We start from the raw sequence: 15,639 nt of genomic DNA on the forward strand, positions 1-15,639 counted from the left end.
GTGTATTTTAAGGTGTTATGGTTAAAGTTAATTAGGAAATTTAAATAATGACGTTGCAATGTTGTGGCAATGGGAAAAAAACAACGTCATCATGACTAAGGTAAAATATCTTATATATTATTACGTAATAATGTCTTAATCGATTTTCGTTTCTTGAATAAGACGAAGCAATCGCCCTTGAGGTGTAATATCTGTAATGTGAATGCAAATGAAACATTTTAGTTTTTATATTGGATGCTTTGAAAAGCTGTCATGTGAAAAGGTGATTGTAAAATAAAGTAGATTGTAATTTCAACGTATGTTACCTTATATACTGGTAACGGGCCAAATCAGACCTAATCCAAGGTTCTCGACAAAGACCTCACCCACATGTTGAATAAAATACGTCATATCAAATTTTTTTTATAAATTATTTTAAACATACTTTGTCTAATGAATTGAATTCAATTTCATAATTTATTTTTCATTTTCAAGGTTTCTAACTATTCTAAAAATACAAATAGAATAACTTTATAATATATGAGCGAACTTTGAAATATCTATTTGTTGTTTATTTTCTCACAGTGTAAATATTTACGTTGCTTTAAAACTTAAAACTGGTTGGCACAAATTGAACTTTAAGGTTTGAACGAAAATTGGCCAAAAGTAATTTATCTGTTTTTTATACACCTCGTGCTCCTTTACGAGTAACCACGTATGTAACTTTGTGGATGATTGTTTTTGCATGGCTGATATTTTGGACAACCCATTAGTGGCCACTGGGTTGGAGCAATTACCGTTAAGTGTCTTGTCTAAAGACATACACGCATATAGAGACAGCAGATAAACCCGCCTGTAGATTGCGCTCATATGCGGATCGTATTTTGGCTTACAAGTCACCCGTGTTCACCCGAAGCCGATGTAACTTAATATCATATGTTTATGTCTTGAAATATACCCGTGTGTGAAATCTATTTTAAAACTCCCCGTTTGTACAAATATATAAGATATCTATATCAACTGTAACAAATTACGCGAGCCTGACCATAGAGATACCTTGTAAGGTATTTATGGTCCGACCCTGATTTGGTGATTTAGTGCTCATAGAGTTTTGCGATTCCTGTAAAAAAACAGTAACAGACACAAATCTTTGTTACGTTTTCGTAATACCAGATCCATATCTATATCAAAGACGTAATAATCAGATTTCAAACAAGAGAGCTATGCTTGCATATTCACACACTTTTCGCCGCTTTGATTTTGATTGATGGCCCAGAAAATGAAACCGTAAACCATGAGAGCGCGAGTATTTGACTAAATCTGCCAAAACAAACTTTTGCCGAATCGTCTGAACTTCAGGGTTCCGCAATTTGTTGCCGGATTTTCTGACTTCTTAAATTTCATTATAAATCCACGCACACTGTAATTACCGCACTTGTAGTCGACGACTTGGATTTATATTGTGTTGCTGCTCTGGTCGCATCTGTAATAACTGATAAGGTATGAATTTATTTTAATGTTTTTATTTCTTTGAAAAAATTATTGTTGTCTTAGATCAGATTTTTTACTTCTAATACTTTATACACATGTAAGTTTTTACTAATACTTTAAATTTGTTTTCTCGTAGTGTATCTAGTTTTAGTTTAAGACCGAGTTGATCATTTTACCTGGGTATTTTCAAATGGTTTTAGCTTTAAGTTTAACATTCTGTGATATTTTAGTTTATGATTTAATATTATTTAATCCGTGCGACGATAGAAGAGAACAAAGGATAACGAATTTGGGTTAATATTGCACTGTCTTGGCGTCTTCAATGCGTATTAGATAACTATACCAAAAGTGTATTGACACACACCCCGAAATAACTAAATTAGGATGTGCGAGACGCATTATTAAATTAAGGTGTGGACACGCTCATATAATAAATAAAGGGTTTCAGGTTCATTAACGTCTAAAATTACTGCTGTAAAGATTTCAATATACATATAGTAGGGTGGGGGAAGATGGGACACCTCTAGCACATAATATCTAAATATCCTGATCGTGTTTTAAACAATTACTAACAGTCAAGAGGAATCATGGGCATTTAGTTTTATAATTTCTTGAAAGTTCTTTGTTTACTACTAAACGGGGCGAGAAAATAGAGGTAAAAGGTATCCCATCTTTCCCCACCCTACTGTATATATAAATAGGTTAGCCCGATATAGTTCGATACAGAAGCAACTAATTGATATGTTCGGCCAAGAAGAGGAAATTAACTTTATAGGTTTAAGTTTATTCACGTCCAAAATCACCGGGTTCTTAATCTAAGAAAAATATTTTTTGGGGAAATTTTAATACGTAGTAGTAAAAGATTAAAACCAACTTTATCGGCTATTTGACGATCATCGTCCGAATAGCTTAAAGTTACCACTATTGTACAAAGCATTGCACAAATGCGCAGCAAAGCCTATAAAAGGTAACTGCTATAAAGGTTTTATTAAACGGAGTTTAATTTTATCAGTCACTAATTAAAACAGGCTCTATTTAAGTAAAGGAAAATATTTGTATTTATATTTTTATCATCAACTTAATTTTTAGAAGCTTTCTATTAAAAACAATTAGAATTTTGATTTTAAAATAATCCATATTTCGCTTCTCCTGTTGCGTCATAATAATACAGAATGCAACGCGTCGTCGAATAGCTGTTTCAGCATTGTTACGTCACGAATGCAGATTGCAGCAGCTCTGTGACGTATTAGTGAATTATTTATGTTCTTTCGTTGTTAGCTCTATTTTTGATGAGCTGCTTATATTTGCACAGCGCTAGTAAAGGTTGTCCATTTTCGTTATTAACACGCGAAGGTTGTTGTGCTAGAGTGGCCGCTAAATAGTTAATCTTTGTCAGAATAAGTACATCTCTTTAACATGTTATGACTGTGGTTTAATTACGAAGGCCTCAGGCAGTCTATTAAAGTGGTAGCAAGATTCGTTCACCCTTGCAGTAGGAGAGCATTAAGCTGCATTAAAAGACATATCCTCTCACCAGTGTAGGATTGCTATATCGTAGTAGATATAGAACAGACGCTGACTTAAGAAGGCTGCAATATACTGTTGCAAAACAGAAGAAAGCAGTGTACAGTTTTACGTCTTGCTGAAATGCAGGTTCGGCCATAATACGTAGAATGAGACAGTTTAGGAATATAAGAAGATGTTTCGGACAGTAACTTGTTGGATAGTAACCTCTTTTACACTGGTGATGGACCAAGTTACTGTCTGGATACTAAACTCATGATCAGCAGATGTTTCGGACAGTAACCTTTTTACACCAAATGAAAGAGGTTATTGTCTGAATACTAAACGTATTTGCGCATATTTCAAGCGAAGTTAAATTTTTACGTCGACATAATATTAGCATAATTCCCTCTTTACCGCGTCTCGTATTACAAAGCTACCCACTGTAGCAAAACTAAGTCGAAGCCACGATTATCTAGGGCACAGTTTGGTCGGCAATTATACAACGAAATGAGCGTAACCGTAACACACGAATCCGAAACGAATGCCCCACAGTGGATGTTACAATCAATACGAGGCTTGCTATGGTAGTGGTAATTATATTGGCGTGCTGGGCATCTGCTGTGTTGGTAGCAACATCAGTTCGCGTTGTTGTATACAATGAATGCCACAGATTTGTTCAGCTCATAAAGATAGTGAAGTAACAGCAGCAGTGTATTTAAAACCAAGGATTAGACAAGCGTTTGGCGCTATAGTTAAATATACAGTAGGTCGGGTAAGGTAGATACCGGTACTATATATTATTTTATGTTTTCTGATCGTGTTTTTTACAATTAACAACGACATTTTTGAGTCGCGAGGCGAGGTTATACAACTTTGTAAATATTTCTTGTTTACTCACAAATGGGACGATAAAATGAGACAATAAAATGGGACAATAAAAGAGAATGAAAACATGGACCATCTTACCCCACCCTACTATGTTTTGCGCGTAATTAAACAACGTTAATGTATTAAAACACGTTTTCATGAATATAATTCTAGTCTCAGAAACCATTAATATACAAGCAGATTTACCATAGACCGATATTGTGTAAAATAATATAAACGCCGTGTGTTTCAGCTTGTTCAAAATCCGTATAGATTTTGCGGTGAACTTATACACATACCTGTTTATCCATAAACTTGAAGCTGCGTATACTAGCAGTGGTGCGTTAAGTTAAATAAACAAAAACTTAACTCGTGTTTCGGCTACTCGACTCAATTGATCGGTTGTTTGCTTTATAAGTGTCTGGAGCTAAAGTTACAGCTTGTTAATATAGTACTAAGGGGTAAAACGGGACGCCTTTAGCATATAATATACAAATATTCTGATCGTGTTTTAAACTATAAACAACGGTCTATGGGAATCGTGAGGATACGGTTTTATAATTCTTTGAATGATCTTTGTTTACTACCAAATGAGACGAGAAAATAGAATAAAAAGTTGTCCCATCTTACCTCACCCGACTATATATTAGATGAGATGTCTCATCTTCCCCCAATTTACTATATCCAAAAATCCAATTTCCCTTCGGCGACTTTGATAGAACTAGAACGTGTAGTTTTTACAAACCACTGCTTTTAAGTTTCGTAAACGTCATAATTTAAAAGAATCGCCACGTTCGTGTTGCTATACGATTGTGACGTCATAACCAAAGTCATCATTATTATGAGGTATAGTAGGGTGGGGTAAGATGGTCCATGATTTCATTCCTTTATTGTCACGTTTAATAGTAAACAAAGAATATTTACAAAATTATAAAACCGTATCCTCACGACTCTAAAACAGCGTTGTTAATTATTTAAAACACGATCGGTAAATATAGGACATTGTGTGCTAACGGTAACCCATCTTACCCCACAGTACTAAATAAGTTAAAATGTGATGTCATATTAAGACAGCGATGACTCACTGGTTGTTTATGCGCATGCGCACTAAGGTGTATGACGTAACCGTTTAGTGGGTGCCGTGTCTACACCATGTATGTAAATAGTCGAAATATTAGATAACATGAAAGAGAGAAATCTATACATACACCTTTAACGTCGCTCTAACTGGTCCCATGTCACCCGGGGCAGGTTAAATCGCTACTTCCTGTCATTAAAGCCAAGTTTCAGATAATTTCGAATTCGTAGAAACATGTTATCGCCACCGTTAAATGTAACCGTTATATCGCCTACATGTGCTGGATACTTAGCGCTTGAGTGGTCACACGGGTGGCTTGAACAGGAAATATCTTTTCCCACTTTCGGTTCAAGTTGGTGCCGGATACAGGTTTAGTTATGAGTTGGAACTTTATGTAGAAACCATAACAGTATCTTTGTAGCGTCAGGGAAGTGAGGTGTTTTACTATTTATCATAAAGTGCAGAATATTATGACAAATTTAGCGAATGTTTATAAAACGTATATAGTACTGTGGGGTAAGATGGATTCTGTTAGCATGTAATATCCTATGTTTTCGAATTGTGAATTAACAATTAAAAAATATGAGCCAATAAAAGTGAATGAAAACATCTGACCCCACCCTACTATATGATAAGTTTATAAAATGTACCAAATGTTTATAAAAAAAGACTTCATTTATTATCGTATAAGTGACATTTTGGTTAAGCAGATAGTTAGAGATAAGTGTTGGTTGATTGACAGTCACTTAAGTTGATTGACAGCGTCCAGTTGATTGACAGGTAACTGTAAGCTATGGATCGTCGTCCAGCTTTCTCGGCGAAAAAATCGCGGGATATTGAACGGACAGTAAGTTTGTGGTCTTCATGTGAACTTTATTGAATGAATGTAACTTATCTATTCTCACGTTTATTACACCTCGTGCCTGCCTATGAGTTACCATGTATGTAGCTTTGTGGGTTATTTTACAGTTTATAATGCGGTGGTTACTAAACTTTTGTTAATTGTCCGTGTCTTTTGTATGGGTCGACCCTGGGACCTGAGGTTAAGCCATACACCCCAAGGCCAGAGTTAGCCTATGTCACACCTGTCCCCATTTTTCGGTTTATCTTTCCTACAAAGTCACAACATGAAATATAATCTTTATATCTCAACCACTACATCGATGTCTCTGTCATCGAGTGCCGTACATTGTCTAGCGTTCCACCACGTACGTGACATTGTGACGTCATAATCGATAAGTTCGATAATCAATCCTCATTGTCGCTAAACAATAACAAAACAATGGTTTAAATGAACTCTCGAACGCTTTAGTTTTGTGGATTCTGTAGATTGTTACAATAATTTGCTAGGTTCGAATCCGCGGGGTTTCATTTAACTTTGCTTTTATTCTCAAAACCCAAATGTTTTTTTTTTAGTTTTACATACCTGACCGAATTCTCTATTGTAGCTGTTTCGGCTGCTATAGCAGGGCATAAACAGTTCATCTTCTGGTAAAATTTATCAAACGCCTCGCTGCATGGAAGATATAGTAGGGTGGGGCAAGATGGGACACCTTTCACACATAATAACCAAATATCCTGATCGTGTTTTAAACAAATAACAACAGTCTATGGGAGCCGTGGGGATAAAGTTTTATAAAAAATCGTTTAATGAATGTTTACTACCAAATTGGAGAAGAAAATAGATTGAAAAGGTGTCCCATCTTCCCCCACCCTACTATACGTGAAGGCTTAAAACAGACCAAAGATTTTGTTTCAATAAAATCTAGGTTATTTTTGTCAGCGACTTTTTGTATAGACATACTTTGTGTTAAGAAAAAAAATTGCCCCAAGATTGAATACAATTCTGTTTTAGTTTAACTCCAATATCTAGGCTCTTCGTCACACTGAAGTGTCGCCTCTTAAAGCTAATAAGTTGTGAATCCGGCATTTTAAATATCGATTATTGAAGTATTTGTAATCAGTATAAGCTTACATAGCTATATAGTGATAAGACTTAAGACAATTGTTACGTCTTCTCTTTGTCGTTAGTTAGCAGCCGTTGCGTGGTGTTTTGAACTGTAATGTAGAGGTTAAAAGGTGAACAGATGGTGACGTAAAAGCTTTTTCTGAAACTTGAAACAAGAGTTAAGCATCCTGTGTGTAAATAAAGCTGGTAACTTTATAAAAAACACTCCGTGTTACTGGTTACACCTAAGTTTAGGAGATCCTTTCCGTACTGATACATGTTTAATGTAAATTGACAAGTCTTGAACGTTTGAATTATTTTTTTAGTTTAAAAATAACACGTTTAAAATTGTATAACGGTGGCATGGTGTATTTTCATGTGGTGGAATTGTTGTATTTTACTTACTAGCCAAAGTATTTAAACGTCATGTATTCTATTCGGGTTACATTATTAAACTAATGTTTTACAACAGGGACAAAGCACATTTTCGTATTCAGAGAAATTCTTATTTTTTCTCCAATGCTGGAAACCGTTTTTGTATTTATTAGCTAAACTTAAAATAATAATAAAAAAAGGTGTTGCGGGTCAAAAACTATTTAAAAATTGGCAATTTTGGATTCCATTTAATAAGTTGCTTTATTTCAACAGATCTACACGGATTGGGCGAATCATCATCTGGAAAAGACAGGAGTTAAAAGACTTATCCAAGACTTACCTAAGGATATTGGGGACGGACTACTGTTGGCTGATATTGTAAACTTCGTTTGTAAGTAATATGTAATGTGAATCATATTTTAGCGGCTTAACTGGTATGAAAAACAAAATGTGATTTCGATTTTTGGTCTGCTAACTGGAAAAACTCATCGAGAAATGAAATTTAGGTATATTTTCCCCAATATTTTTCTTAAAATAAATGTACTTTTATTAAACAGGCGAAGAACAAGTGGATCGTATCCACGCTAATCCGTCTACAGCAAAGCAAAAGGTAAGAAAATACTTTTTACTTTGCAATATTAACAAACGTGATAGTACAGAACTTTTAAAATTGTCGTACAGTTAAAAAATATCCTACTTTTAAAAATTGTCTTACGACAGAACCACCAGTTTGATGGGTTTGTGTATTTGTATGTAACTTTTATGTGTGTTACCTGACGCCGTGCGGGTTTAGTGTGGGCTTTCTTTGTAAGTAAAGGGTAGCGGGTTCGATACTCGACACTCATGCTGGGATAGAGATACTTAGTAAACTTTATTCCAAGCCCAGTGGTTACTAGTAGGTTGTAGCACCCTGGGTGTTGTTGGGGTAACAGGCCAAATCCGGTCTAAATCATAGGTCTCGTGACGCGCTTATAGGACCTCGACCAACCAAACGTTAAATAGAACAGATTTTTCATGCAATCGCTTTTAAGATAAATCACAATTGTTATCGTTACAGAACCGTCGAAATGATTTAAAATTAATGAGAAAAGATTTTAATTAAAAATTAAAACTGAAATTTTAATTAAATTTGAATAATTGACTAACTACAAAGCACATTAGTAATTCAAAATACATTAACCGCATACTCTATATTTAAGGCCACTAATTATTGGTTTAGCTTCCATATTTAATAACCGTATATTGAACGTATGTTAAAACGTGCCTACAAGTAATATTGATCCGTCCATATGTTCAATATTCTGCGGGTATGAAGCCAATTAATTGATTATTAATCTCGTTTTTTTATATTATTGAAATTCCCGCATAGGCGTCTACCAATCGCTTGTTACAGTAAAATTTAAAACAAGCATTTTTTACATAAATTACCATTTTCGTAGGCTATTTATTTAAATTCTCGTTTTATGAATACTTTGAATAAACATTTGATTTGTTTTCATTTGTTACTATATTCAAATGAACCTTATTTACATTTAAAAATGTGTTTATGTATCGTTTAATTGATTTTATTTGTTTTGGATATTTTTAAGCTTGTGCTAACAAGGCTGCAGAAAGGCCAATAAAAGCAATTTTGTCTGCCCTTGTGGCTGGTCTCGTGGCATAGTAGTTAGCTCGAAGCTTTGCTGCCGTTCGTAGTTGTTACTATTTCAGGCATTTGTGTTTAACTGCCAGTTCCTTTAACCCAGTGGTCACTTTATTCTTATACGTTTTAGCTTTACAACTTAGATAGATGTTTACAAGTTCTTGAAGCGAATAAAGTTGTTCTAAACGACGTAACAGCTATCGGTAAGAGCGTTATATAAACTAATATTATGTGTATTCTATATGGGTAAGATTCTACAGCGAGACATGCCATGGGTTTTCAAGGTACAATTATCGGCTATTGCTCAGGCCACGTGCTTTGTTGCAGCTTGGGTATCAGAGTAAGATATGAATTTTGGTCTAAATATAAGGTTCCATGGTGTGCCACGCTGTAAGACATCAACTTGTTACATAAAATACATTATAAGTAGAACCTCTGTTATACTTTACTTTTTAACATCATCATCTTAAAGCTAAGTGACCATTTTCTTATAGTTTTCCAAAAACTAAATTTATCGTAATTTATTGGCAGCTCCTAATACTTCCTGTGCAATTTTCTTCTAATTTATAGTCCGCGTCAAATATTTCTGACAATATATAGTAACGTAATAACTATGCAGTCTGTTCGTATTGATTTTAAGTCGTTCTTCATTTAAGGAGGCAAAATAGGACGAAAAAGCTGATTAAAATAATAAATCTATAGCATTCTTATGATGTATTACTTGCAATATGTAATATATTAGAGTTTTATAGATAGTCGTAATTCCTTATATCTTACACTATTAACACCCATACCCCCTCTCTTTCTCTCTCTATCTACCTTCCTCTTATGCCTATGGTCTTTCTTTTTCTTTTTTTTCTCTTTTTTTTTCTCTCTTTTTTTCTCTCTTTATTGTTTTTGTTTTTACTTGTTATTTTATTTCAATTGTTATGGTTGCAGATATAGTTCTAGAGGGCGGCATGATTGCAATGATCTGCATATTCCATATATTTCCACAAACAGCTTAGTAATTAATATGTTGCACTCAGGTCTCTACCGTGGAGAGCTGAAGTCAGTCCTTGCTCTCTTTTTTCATTTATCAAGATTTAAACAGAAAGTTCAAGATTTTAAAATGGCGGATTCATCAAAGTGAGTGGAATGTATATTATATTTAAGATAAACGTTGTGTGGATGTTTGTATTGCTTATACTATAAACCCGGTAACGTAGGCCGTATGGGGTGTTGGAGTAATGGGCCAAATCTGGCTTATATCCAAGGTGCTTACGACGACACCCATATAGAATAAATCAATAGAAGAACAGAAGAACCCGGTGACGTAGCACAATGGTTTCGGGCTTGATGCTCGTTGCTACCTATATATCAAATAGAAAAACAAGAAAATAATGAAATTCTAAAAAAAGCTAAATAAAACTTGAAATCGGACAGTTATTTGTATATTTTAACAACTTCTTCCTCTTCGTAACCATTCATCCTTTTTCTTCCAGGTCAAAACGAACAGGTCTCCGTCAGCCTACTACGGTCAGCGTGAATAGGAAAAGCCGAAGTTTCAACGCAAATGATAAGAATAGAATCAACTTGGGTGAGTTACCTAACAAGGGGTTTGAACTTTATACCCTCTGTTATCATTTTTTAAGCTAAAACTTTGGTAAAAAATATGACAGTACCTAATGACTTTTTCTAACATATACCTAACAAGAGGTTCGAACTCTCTGTTTGCATTTTTAAGGTTAATTTTTGGTAAAAAAATATTAGAGTGTTTGACGACCTGTTACCGTTGAAAAATGTTTTACATACACCCCAATTAAATATATTTTTCTTCCCGCTAGACGACGCCAGCAACGGCTCAGTAAGCCGTCTTTCCCCCACATCACCTGTCAACGTATTCAATGGGGCTTCTCCGCAGTCGAGAATAGCCGAGCCCTCTGCTACCTCCCCGTGGCGAAGCAAATCAATGAGCGCAAAGCACAGCGCCACCACGCGGCTCTTGGCACCGAAATCCCACACCCCAACTTTGCAGGTTTGTGCTTAACCCAGGTTGTCTGTTTTAACCCGGCTTCGTGGCTCATGTCTCTAGCCAAGAGAATACGGGTTCAAGGCTTAACGCTGCTACCACTGTGGACGTCACTGTGTTCAGTCTTAACCCGCCATAACATTTCAAAATTTTCTTTTTTTTTATTCCAGACGTTTAAACCTAACACTGTGACGTCACAATCTTCTAATCCATCGTCATCAGCTGCCTCTATGACGTCAGAATCGTCGCTTGCGGATATCGACACGAAGCAAATTTATGGGGCTGGGGATGTAAGTACGGGAACCTCCAGGTTACATAGAGCAACTCGTAAACCACCAACCGCAAACGGGAGTCGTATTGAAATGCGGAAGAACGGTGGGGCAGGAATCCCTCAAAAGACTCAAAAATCGGCGATCGCAAAACCAGTGAGCAGGGTCCCAGGTACCTCCCCAAAGCGAGCCCCTGTCGCTCGGAAAGACGTTTCGGCAAAAGATTCAACTTTGTCGAAGCGACCGACCGACCCCGCCCCTAAAAATCCAGCCAATCAGAAGCCAGGATCTGTCATAAGTCGTTTGAAGAAGTTGGGAACTGTTACCACGGCAACAAGTACGTCATCAATAAACTCGAAGACGCGTTCTACGTCATCGTCGAAAAGCGTAACTTCAGTGACGTCAGCAGCGAAAAAACGAGCTGAGTCATGCCCGCCTACGTCACGAATCGCTACGTCAGCAATAAAGCGTCCTACCCAGTTACAGGTTTGAAAATAAAATTGTATAATATACTTTAAAAAGAAAATTACCTTTCCTTTTTACTCCAGAAACCAGCGGACGAAAATGCCAAGAACCAAGGGAAATCCCCAGTACGGAAACCACCTGGGAAATCCACGAGTGGTTTAAAGGGAGTGAAATCTTCAATTGGAAAAGCTTTCAGTTCAAAACAGGTAAGGGAGTAAAAATTTGGTTCGTAATTAATATATTACTGTGTTGCTCACTTTCAAGATTTGTCAAACAAGATAGCGTGAAACAATCAAGCAAATGGTTTATATTTTCATTCTCTTTTATCGTCCCATTAGGTAGTTAACAAAAAATATTTACATGATTATAAAACCGTATTCACGAAATAGGCAATTTAAGTGCTAACGATATCCATCCTACACAACAGCACTATATAGTGTTGTCCAACCTAGGTTAAGAACCAACAGGTGATTCCCCACAAACCAAACCCCCTCCTCGCTGCTTTTTTTATTGAATTTGTAACGTCTCAATTATTACATTTTTTCAGGTGGATAAGAAATCTCCCAAAAGTCCATCACAGGATGTGACGTCATCAAAGACAAGTTTCACCAAAAAGAATTCGGATTCGAAAACGGAAAAGCCAAGACCTACAATATCTGGTGAGAATGTAGTTTTATTTATGTTGGTAGGGAGGGGTAAGATGGATGCCGTTACCAAATAATATCCCAGATTTCCTAATTGTGTTTTAAAACAATTGACAAAGCTGTTTTAGAGGATATCGTTATATAATTCACCAACGAACATGTTTTACTTTGAAAAACCATAAAAGTGTAATATTTTTTCGTAGCTTGGTTCTTAAAGATGTTTTTTTAATGAAATTACGTTTTATTTTAAATTTACCTTTTTCTTCTTTAAATATACTTTGAAGAAAAAGATGTTTTTATTTAACTGTAATATATTATTTTTTAGACCCGATCCCTATTGTTACCCCTGATCCTACCTTTGGGTCAATGACCCCGGATAACCCCCCGACCCCTCCACCACGTGACGACATTGAGGTTACTAAAGGTCAAATCAAAGTGAACGGGTCGTATGAGAGTAAGTAATACATAACATAAATTTATTTCTTCCAATATTGTAACAAGATCAAATTAATTAAAACAACAAAGAGAATGGAATTAGCAGCAAAACGATAAATCACGCTAGAGGTAAAAACTACTGGAATAAAAGTGTCAAATAAATGCGTCGCTGCTAAACCAACGATTTCTGACGTGAAGTAATTAAAACTTAGTTAATTAATCAATTAATCAACTGCAGAACCGGTAGAGCCGGTTAGTATCAGTCTTGGCTCGCCACGTATGACGAACAAACCGCATAAAACGGCAACAGTAGCTCCATTCATGCGTCATCCTACGAAACAATCGGTTCCCCCTCCACCCCCCAAAAGAAATTCTGTAGCAGACGGCCGGGAATCCCCTAATAAGGAACTCAAGGTAATTTTTTTTTATAAAAATAATATTAACTGTAATGTATGGTGAGTAAGTGACATACGGTTTAGGCCTGAGCTGGACCATTACCTCAACCATAGCGTGTTATATTGTATAAGTTTGGATTCGTACTGCGAGGCTTGCTGGGGGTATTGGTATTTTGGCAAGAGTTGTACTATTGCCCTATTATGTTTTAAAGTTATTTACCAACTATGGTTTGTACACGTAATCCATTTTGTTAGAAGCAATCCACCGAAGTGACGACTCCCGAAGAAGCGAGAGTGAAAGCTGTTAAAGGGATCGCCGATCTAAGGTTCGTGAAAACTGATTGTTAAACTCTTTTTCAAAAAATGTTGCGGAAACACTGGCTCGGCGTCTAATCATAGGTTTGAAATGGCGAATTAAGATTAAGCAGTACAATCAAAATACACAACAACTAAGTTGTTCAGTGTGGCCTTATTTGACGAATGTTTTTTTTGTAATAACGACTGTCGTCAAAAAGGTGGGTTCTTTCACTCATTTATTTATTCATTCATTAAACAGACACAACCTTGAAGCGACCATGTGTTCGTTACGTAACACACAACTACGTCATCGCAAAGGTGACGCACTACAACGTAGAATATCTGCACAATTGGACGGAGGTTGGTTGTTTATGCGGTTAGCGCATATGGGTTATTTTGGTGGGACGAAATATTAAGCATAAACTAATATCCAACATTACAACTAAAAGTCGTTGTGAACCATGAACCACTGTAGTAGGTAACCTAACACAAGTCCATGATAACAATGTTTTGGGCGTGGCTCCGCTGTATGGTTTTCAATCTCCTAAAACGGGCAGCAACATTACATATTTATTTGTAAAATATAAGTTGTCCCGCAAAATTGTACAGAAGTCTGTTCATGAAGTGATCGTAAACCTATGGTTTATACCAATAACGTAGTCGTCATTTTTTACAGCTGATTTCGACGATCTAAATAAGACAATCCCAGAAATACCTTCGCCCTCTGCTGGCATCTACCGATCGCACCACAACCTGCTAAGCAGCCGCACGAGTCCGCGCAACTCTATTATCTCACGAAGCCCGAAGTTACACGCGGGTGAAACTTTAGCTCAGCCAAGAGATTACAGATTCGAACCAGGTAAGAATAGCATATACGCCTTGGGACTTGTTTATTACTCAAACAGATTATATTCTATAAGGGTGAGATTTTTAATGAGATAGGCGTAAGACCTGGAATGTAGGTCCATTACCCAAACACCCAGGGTGCTACTGTCTAGACCCCACAGATGCAGTTTATGCACACTTAATAATGTAGATTCTATAAGAGTGAGGTCTCCAGTGAGGCACACCTAAGACCTAAATTGTAGGTCTATTACCCCAACACCCGAGTGCTACCCACTAATTTATAATCACAACCGTTCAGGTCGCTTTTCGTCGCTCCAACGAACTCGTTCTGCTCGTTATCCTCGATCAGCATGGCGTGACGTCACTGCTGGTTACGTCAGCGAAGGCGATCCACTTGGAACCCCTGAAAATGAAAGCAAAGGGTAAGTCCCTTTAATGACGTATAGCATACCATGACGTAAATAAAAAGACATATATAACATAACGTATATAGCACGACGTAATGTAATATGAAGTAGTATAACATGACGTAGTATAACATGACGTAGTTCGACGTCATAATAGTAGTATAACGGTAGGTATGTATTATGTAATATGAATGTATGTTATATAGATTAAATATAACAATGCAAAGCCAATTCAATGACCTAGCTATAATGCACATATGGTTAACATTAGCATAAAGTAGTTGTTCTTAAGAATCCACTTCATTTAGATTAGAAGCCATTTCTCTAAGTAAGGTAGGAGTACTTTAGGAAATCGTAATCCTTGTTAGTTTGAAATGGAACAGACTCATTAAACACAAACGTTCGTTTAATCTCCAGCATAATCTTATAAGTTGCTCCCGGTTCGGGATTTTGAATTCTTTCGACTGTTTAAAGGATTATGGGGTGTATATAGCGTACAGGTGTTGCTAAATGCCAATGCCCTTTATTGAAGGTAAATGTAGCGCAGGTCGTTGTGCTATAGTTCGTTCTAATGTAGCTCTTATAGGTCAAGCTTGTTAAGTTAGATCTTATGCCATTTGTTCTAAAATGGGGTTTGCGACCTAAAAGGTCTCAATATAGCAGCAATCTATTTATACTGTATCTTTGCAAGAGTGAAGTTTATGTGTTTTTTGTCCAATTATGTTGTGTACGGTGTTCGAATGTGTCGAATTTGGAGCTAAAGTTTATGTGATTAGTGTTTGGATACCTTGTCATGTATGTGGCGTCACACGTGTAACTTTGACGTCATCACAGCATGATGTCACTGGTTTCCATTGTGACCCCCGGATGTCTGCACCGTGCTTATTGTGACGTATGTATGATGTCATTGGCTGTCGCGACTTGTTCTTTTGGGAGCTTCTTTGTTTAATATAGATGATTGCAATTCAAAGTAAGAGCGGCGCG

The 15,639-nt window shown here is 36.4% G+C and overlaps 1 protein-coding gene across 1 annotated transcript in view; it reads left to right on the plus strand.

Annotated features, from left to right (window-relative positions):
- Window positions 1-5,599: 5,599 nt before the first annotated feature.
- LOC100185954 (neuron navigator 3) overlaps window positions 5,600-15,639 on the plus strand; it is a 24,709-nt gene continuing 14,669 nt past the window's right edge. The window contains exons 1-16 of the mRNA XM_026837831.1: window positions 5,600-5,768; window positions 7,518-7,635; window positions 7,802-7,854; window positions 9,017-9,089; window positions 9,915-10,014; window positions 10,371-10,465; window positions 10,713-10,903; window positions 11,068-11,652; window positions 11,715-11,837; window positions 12,179-12,290; window positions 12,601-12,729; window positions 12,949-13,124; window positions 13,361-13,431; window positions 13,662-13,762; window positions 14,079-14,261; window positions 14,547-14,670. Of these exons, the coding sequence (XP_026693632.1) occupies window positions 5,715-5,768; window positions 7,518-7,635; window positions 7,802-7,854; window positions 9,017-9,089; window positions 9,915-10,014; window positions 10,371-10,465; window positions 10,713-10,903; window positions 11,068-11,652; window positions 11,715-11,837; window positions 12,179-12,290; window positions 12,601-12,729; window positions 12,949-13,124; window positions 13,361-13,431; window positions 13,662-13,762; window positions 14,079-14,261; window positions 14,547-14,670 (2,288 nt within the window). The 5' untranslated portion in view covers window positions 5,600-5,714. The remainder of the gene's footprint in view (window positions 5,769-7,517; window positions 7,636-7,801; window positions 7,855-9,016; window positions 9,090-9,914; window positions 10,015-10,370; window positions 10,466-10,712; window positions 10,904-11,067; window positions 11,653-11,714; window positions 11,838-12,178; window positions 12,291-12,600; window positions 12,730-12,948; window positions 13,125-13,360; window positions 13,432-13,661; window positions 13,763-14,078; window positions 14,262-14,546; window positions 14,671-15,639) is intronic.

The sequence above is a fragment of the Ciona intestinalis genome, unplaced genomic scaffold, assembly GCF_000224145.3.
Source record: "Ciona intestinalis unplaced genomic scaffold, KH HT000025.2, whole genome shotgun sequence".
Lineage (NCBI taxonomy): Eukaryota > Metazoa > Chordata > Ascidiacea > Phlebobranchia > Cionidae > Ciona > Ciona intestinalis.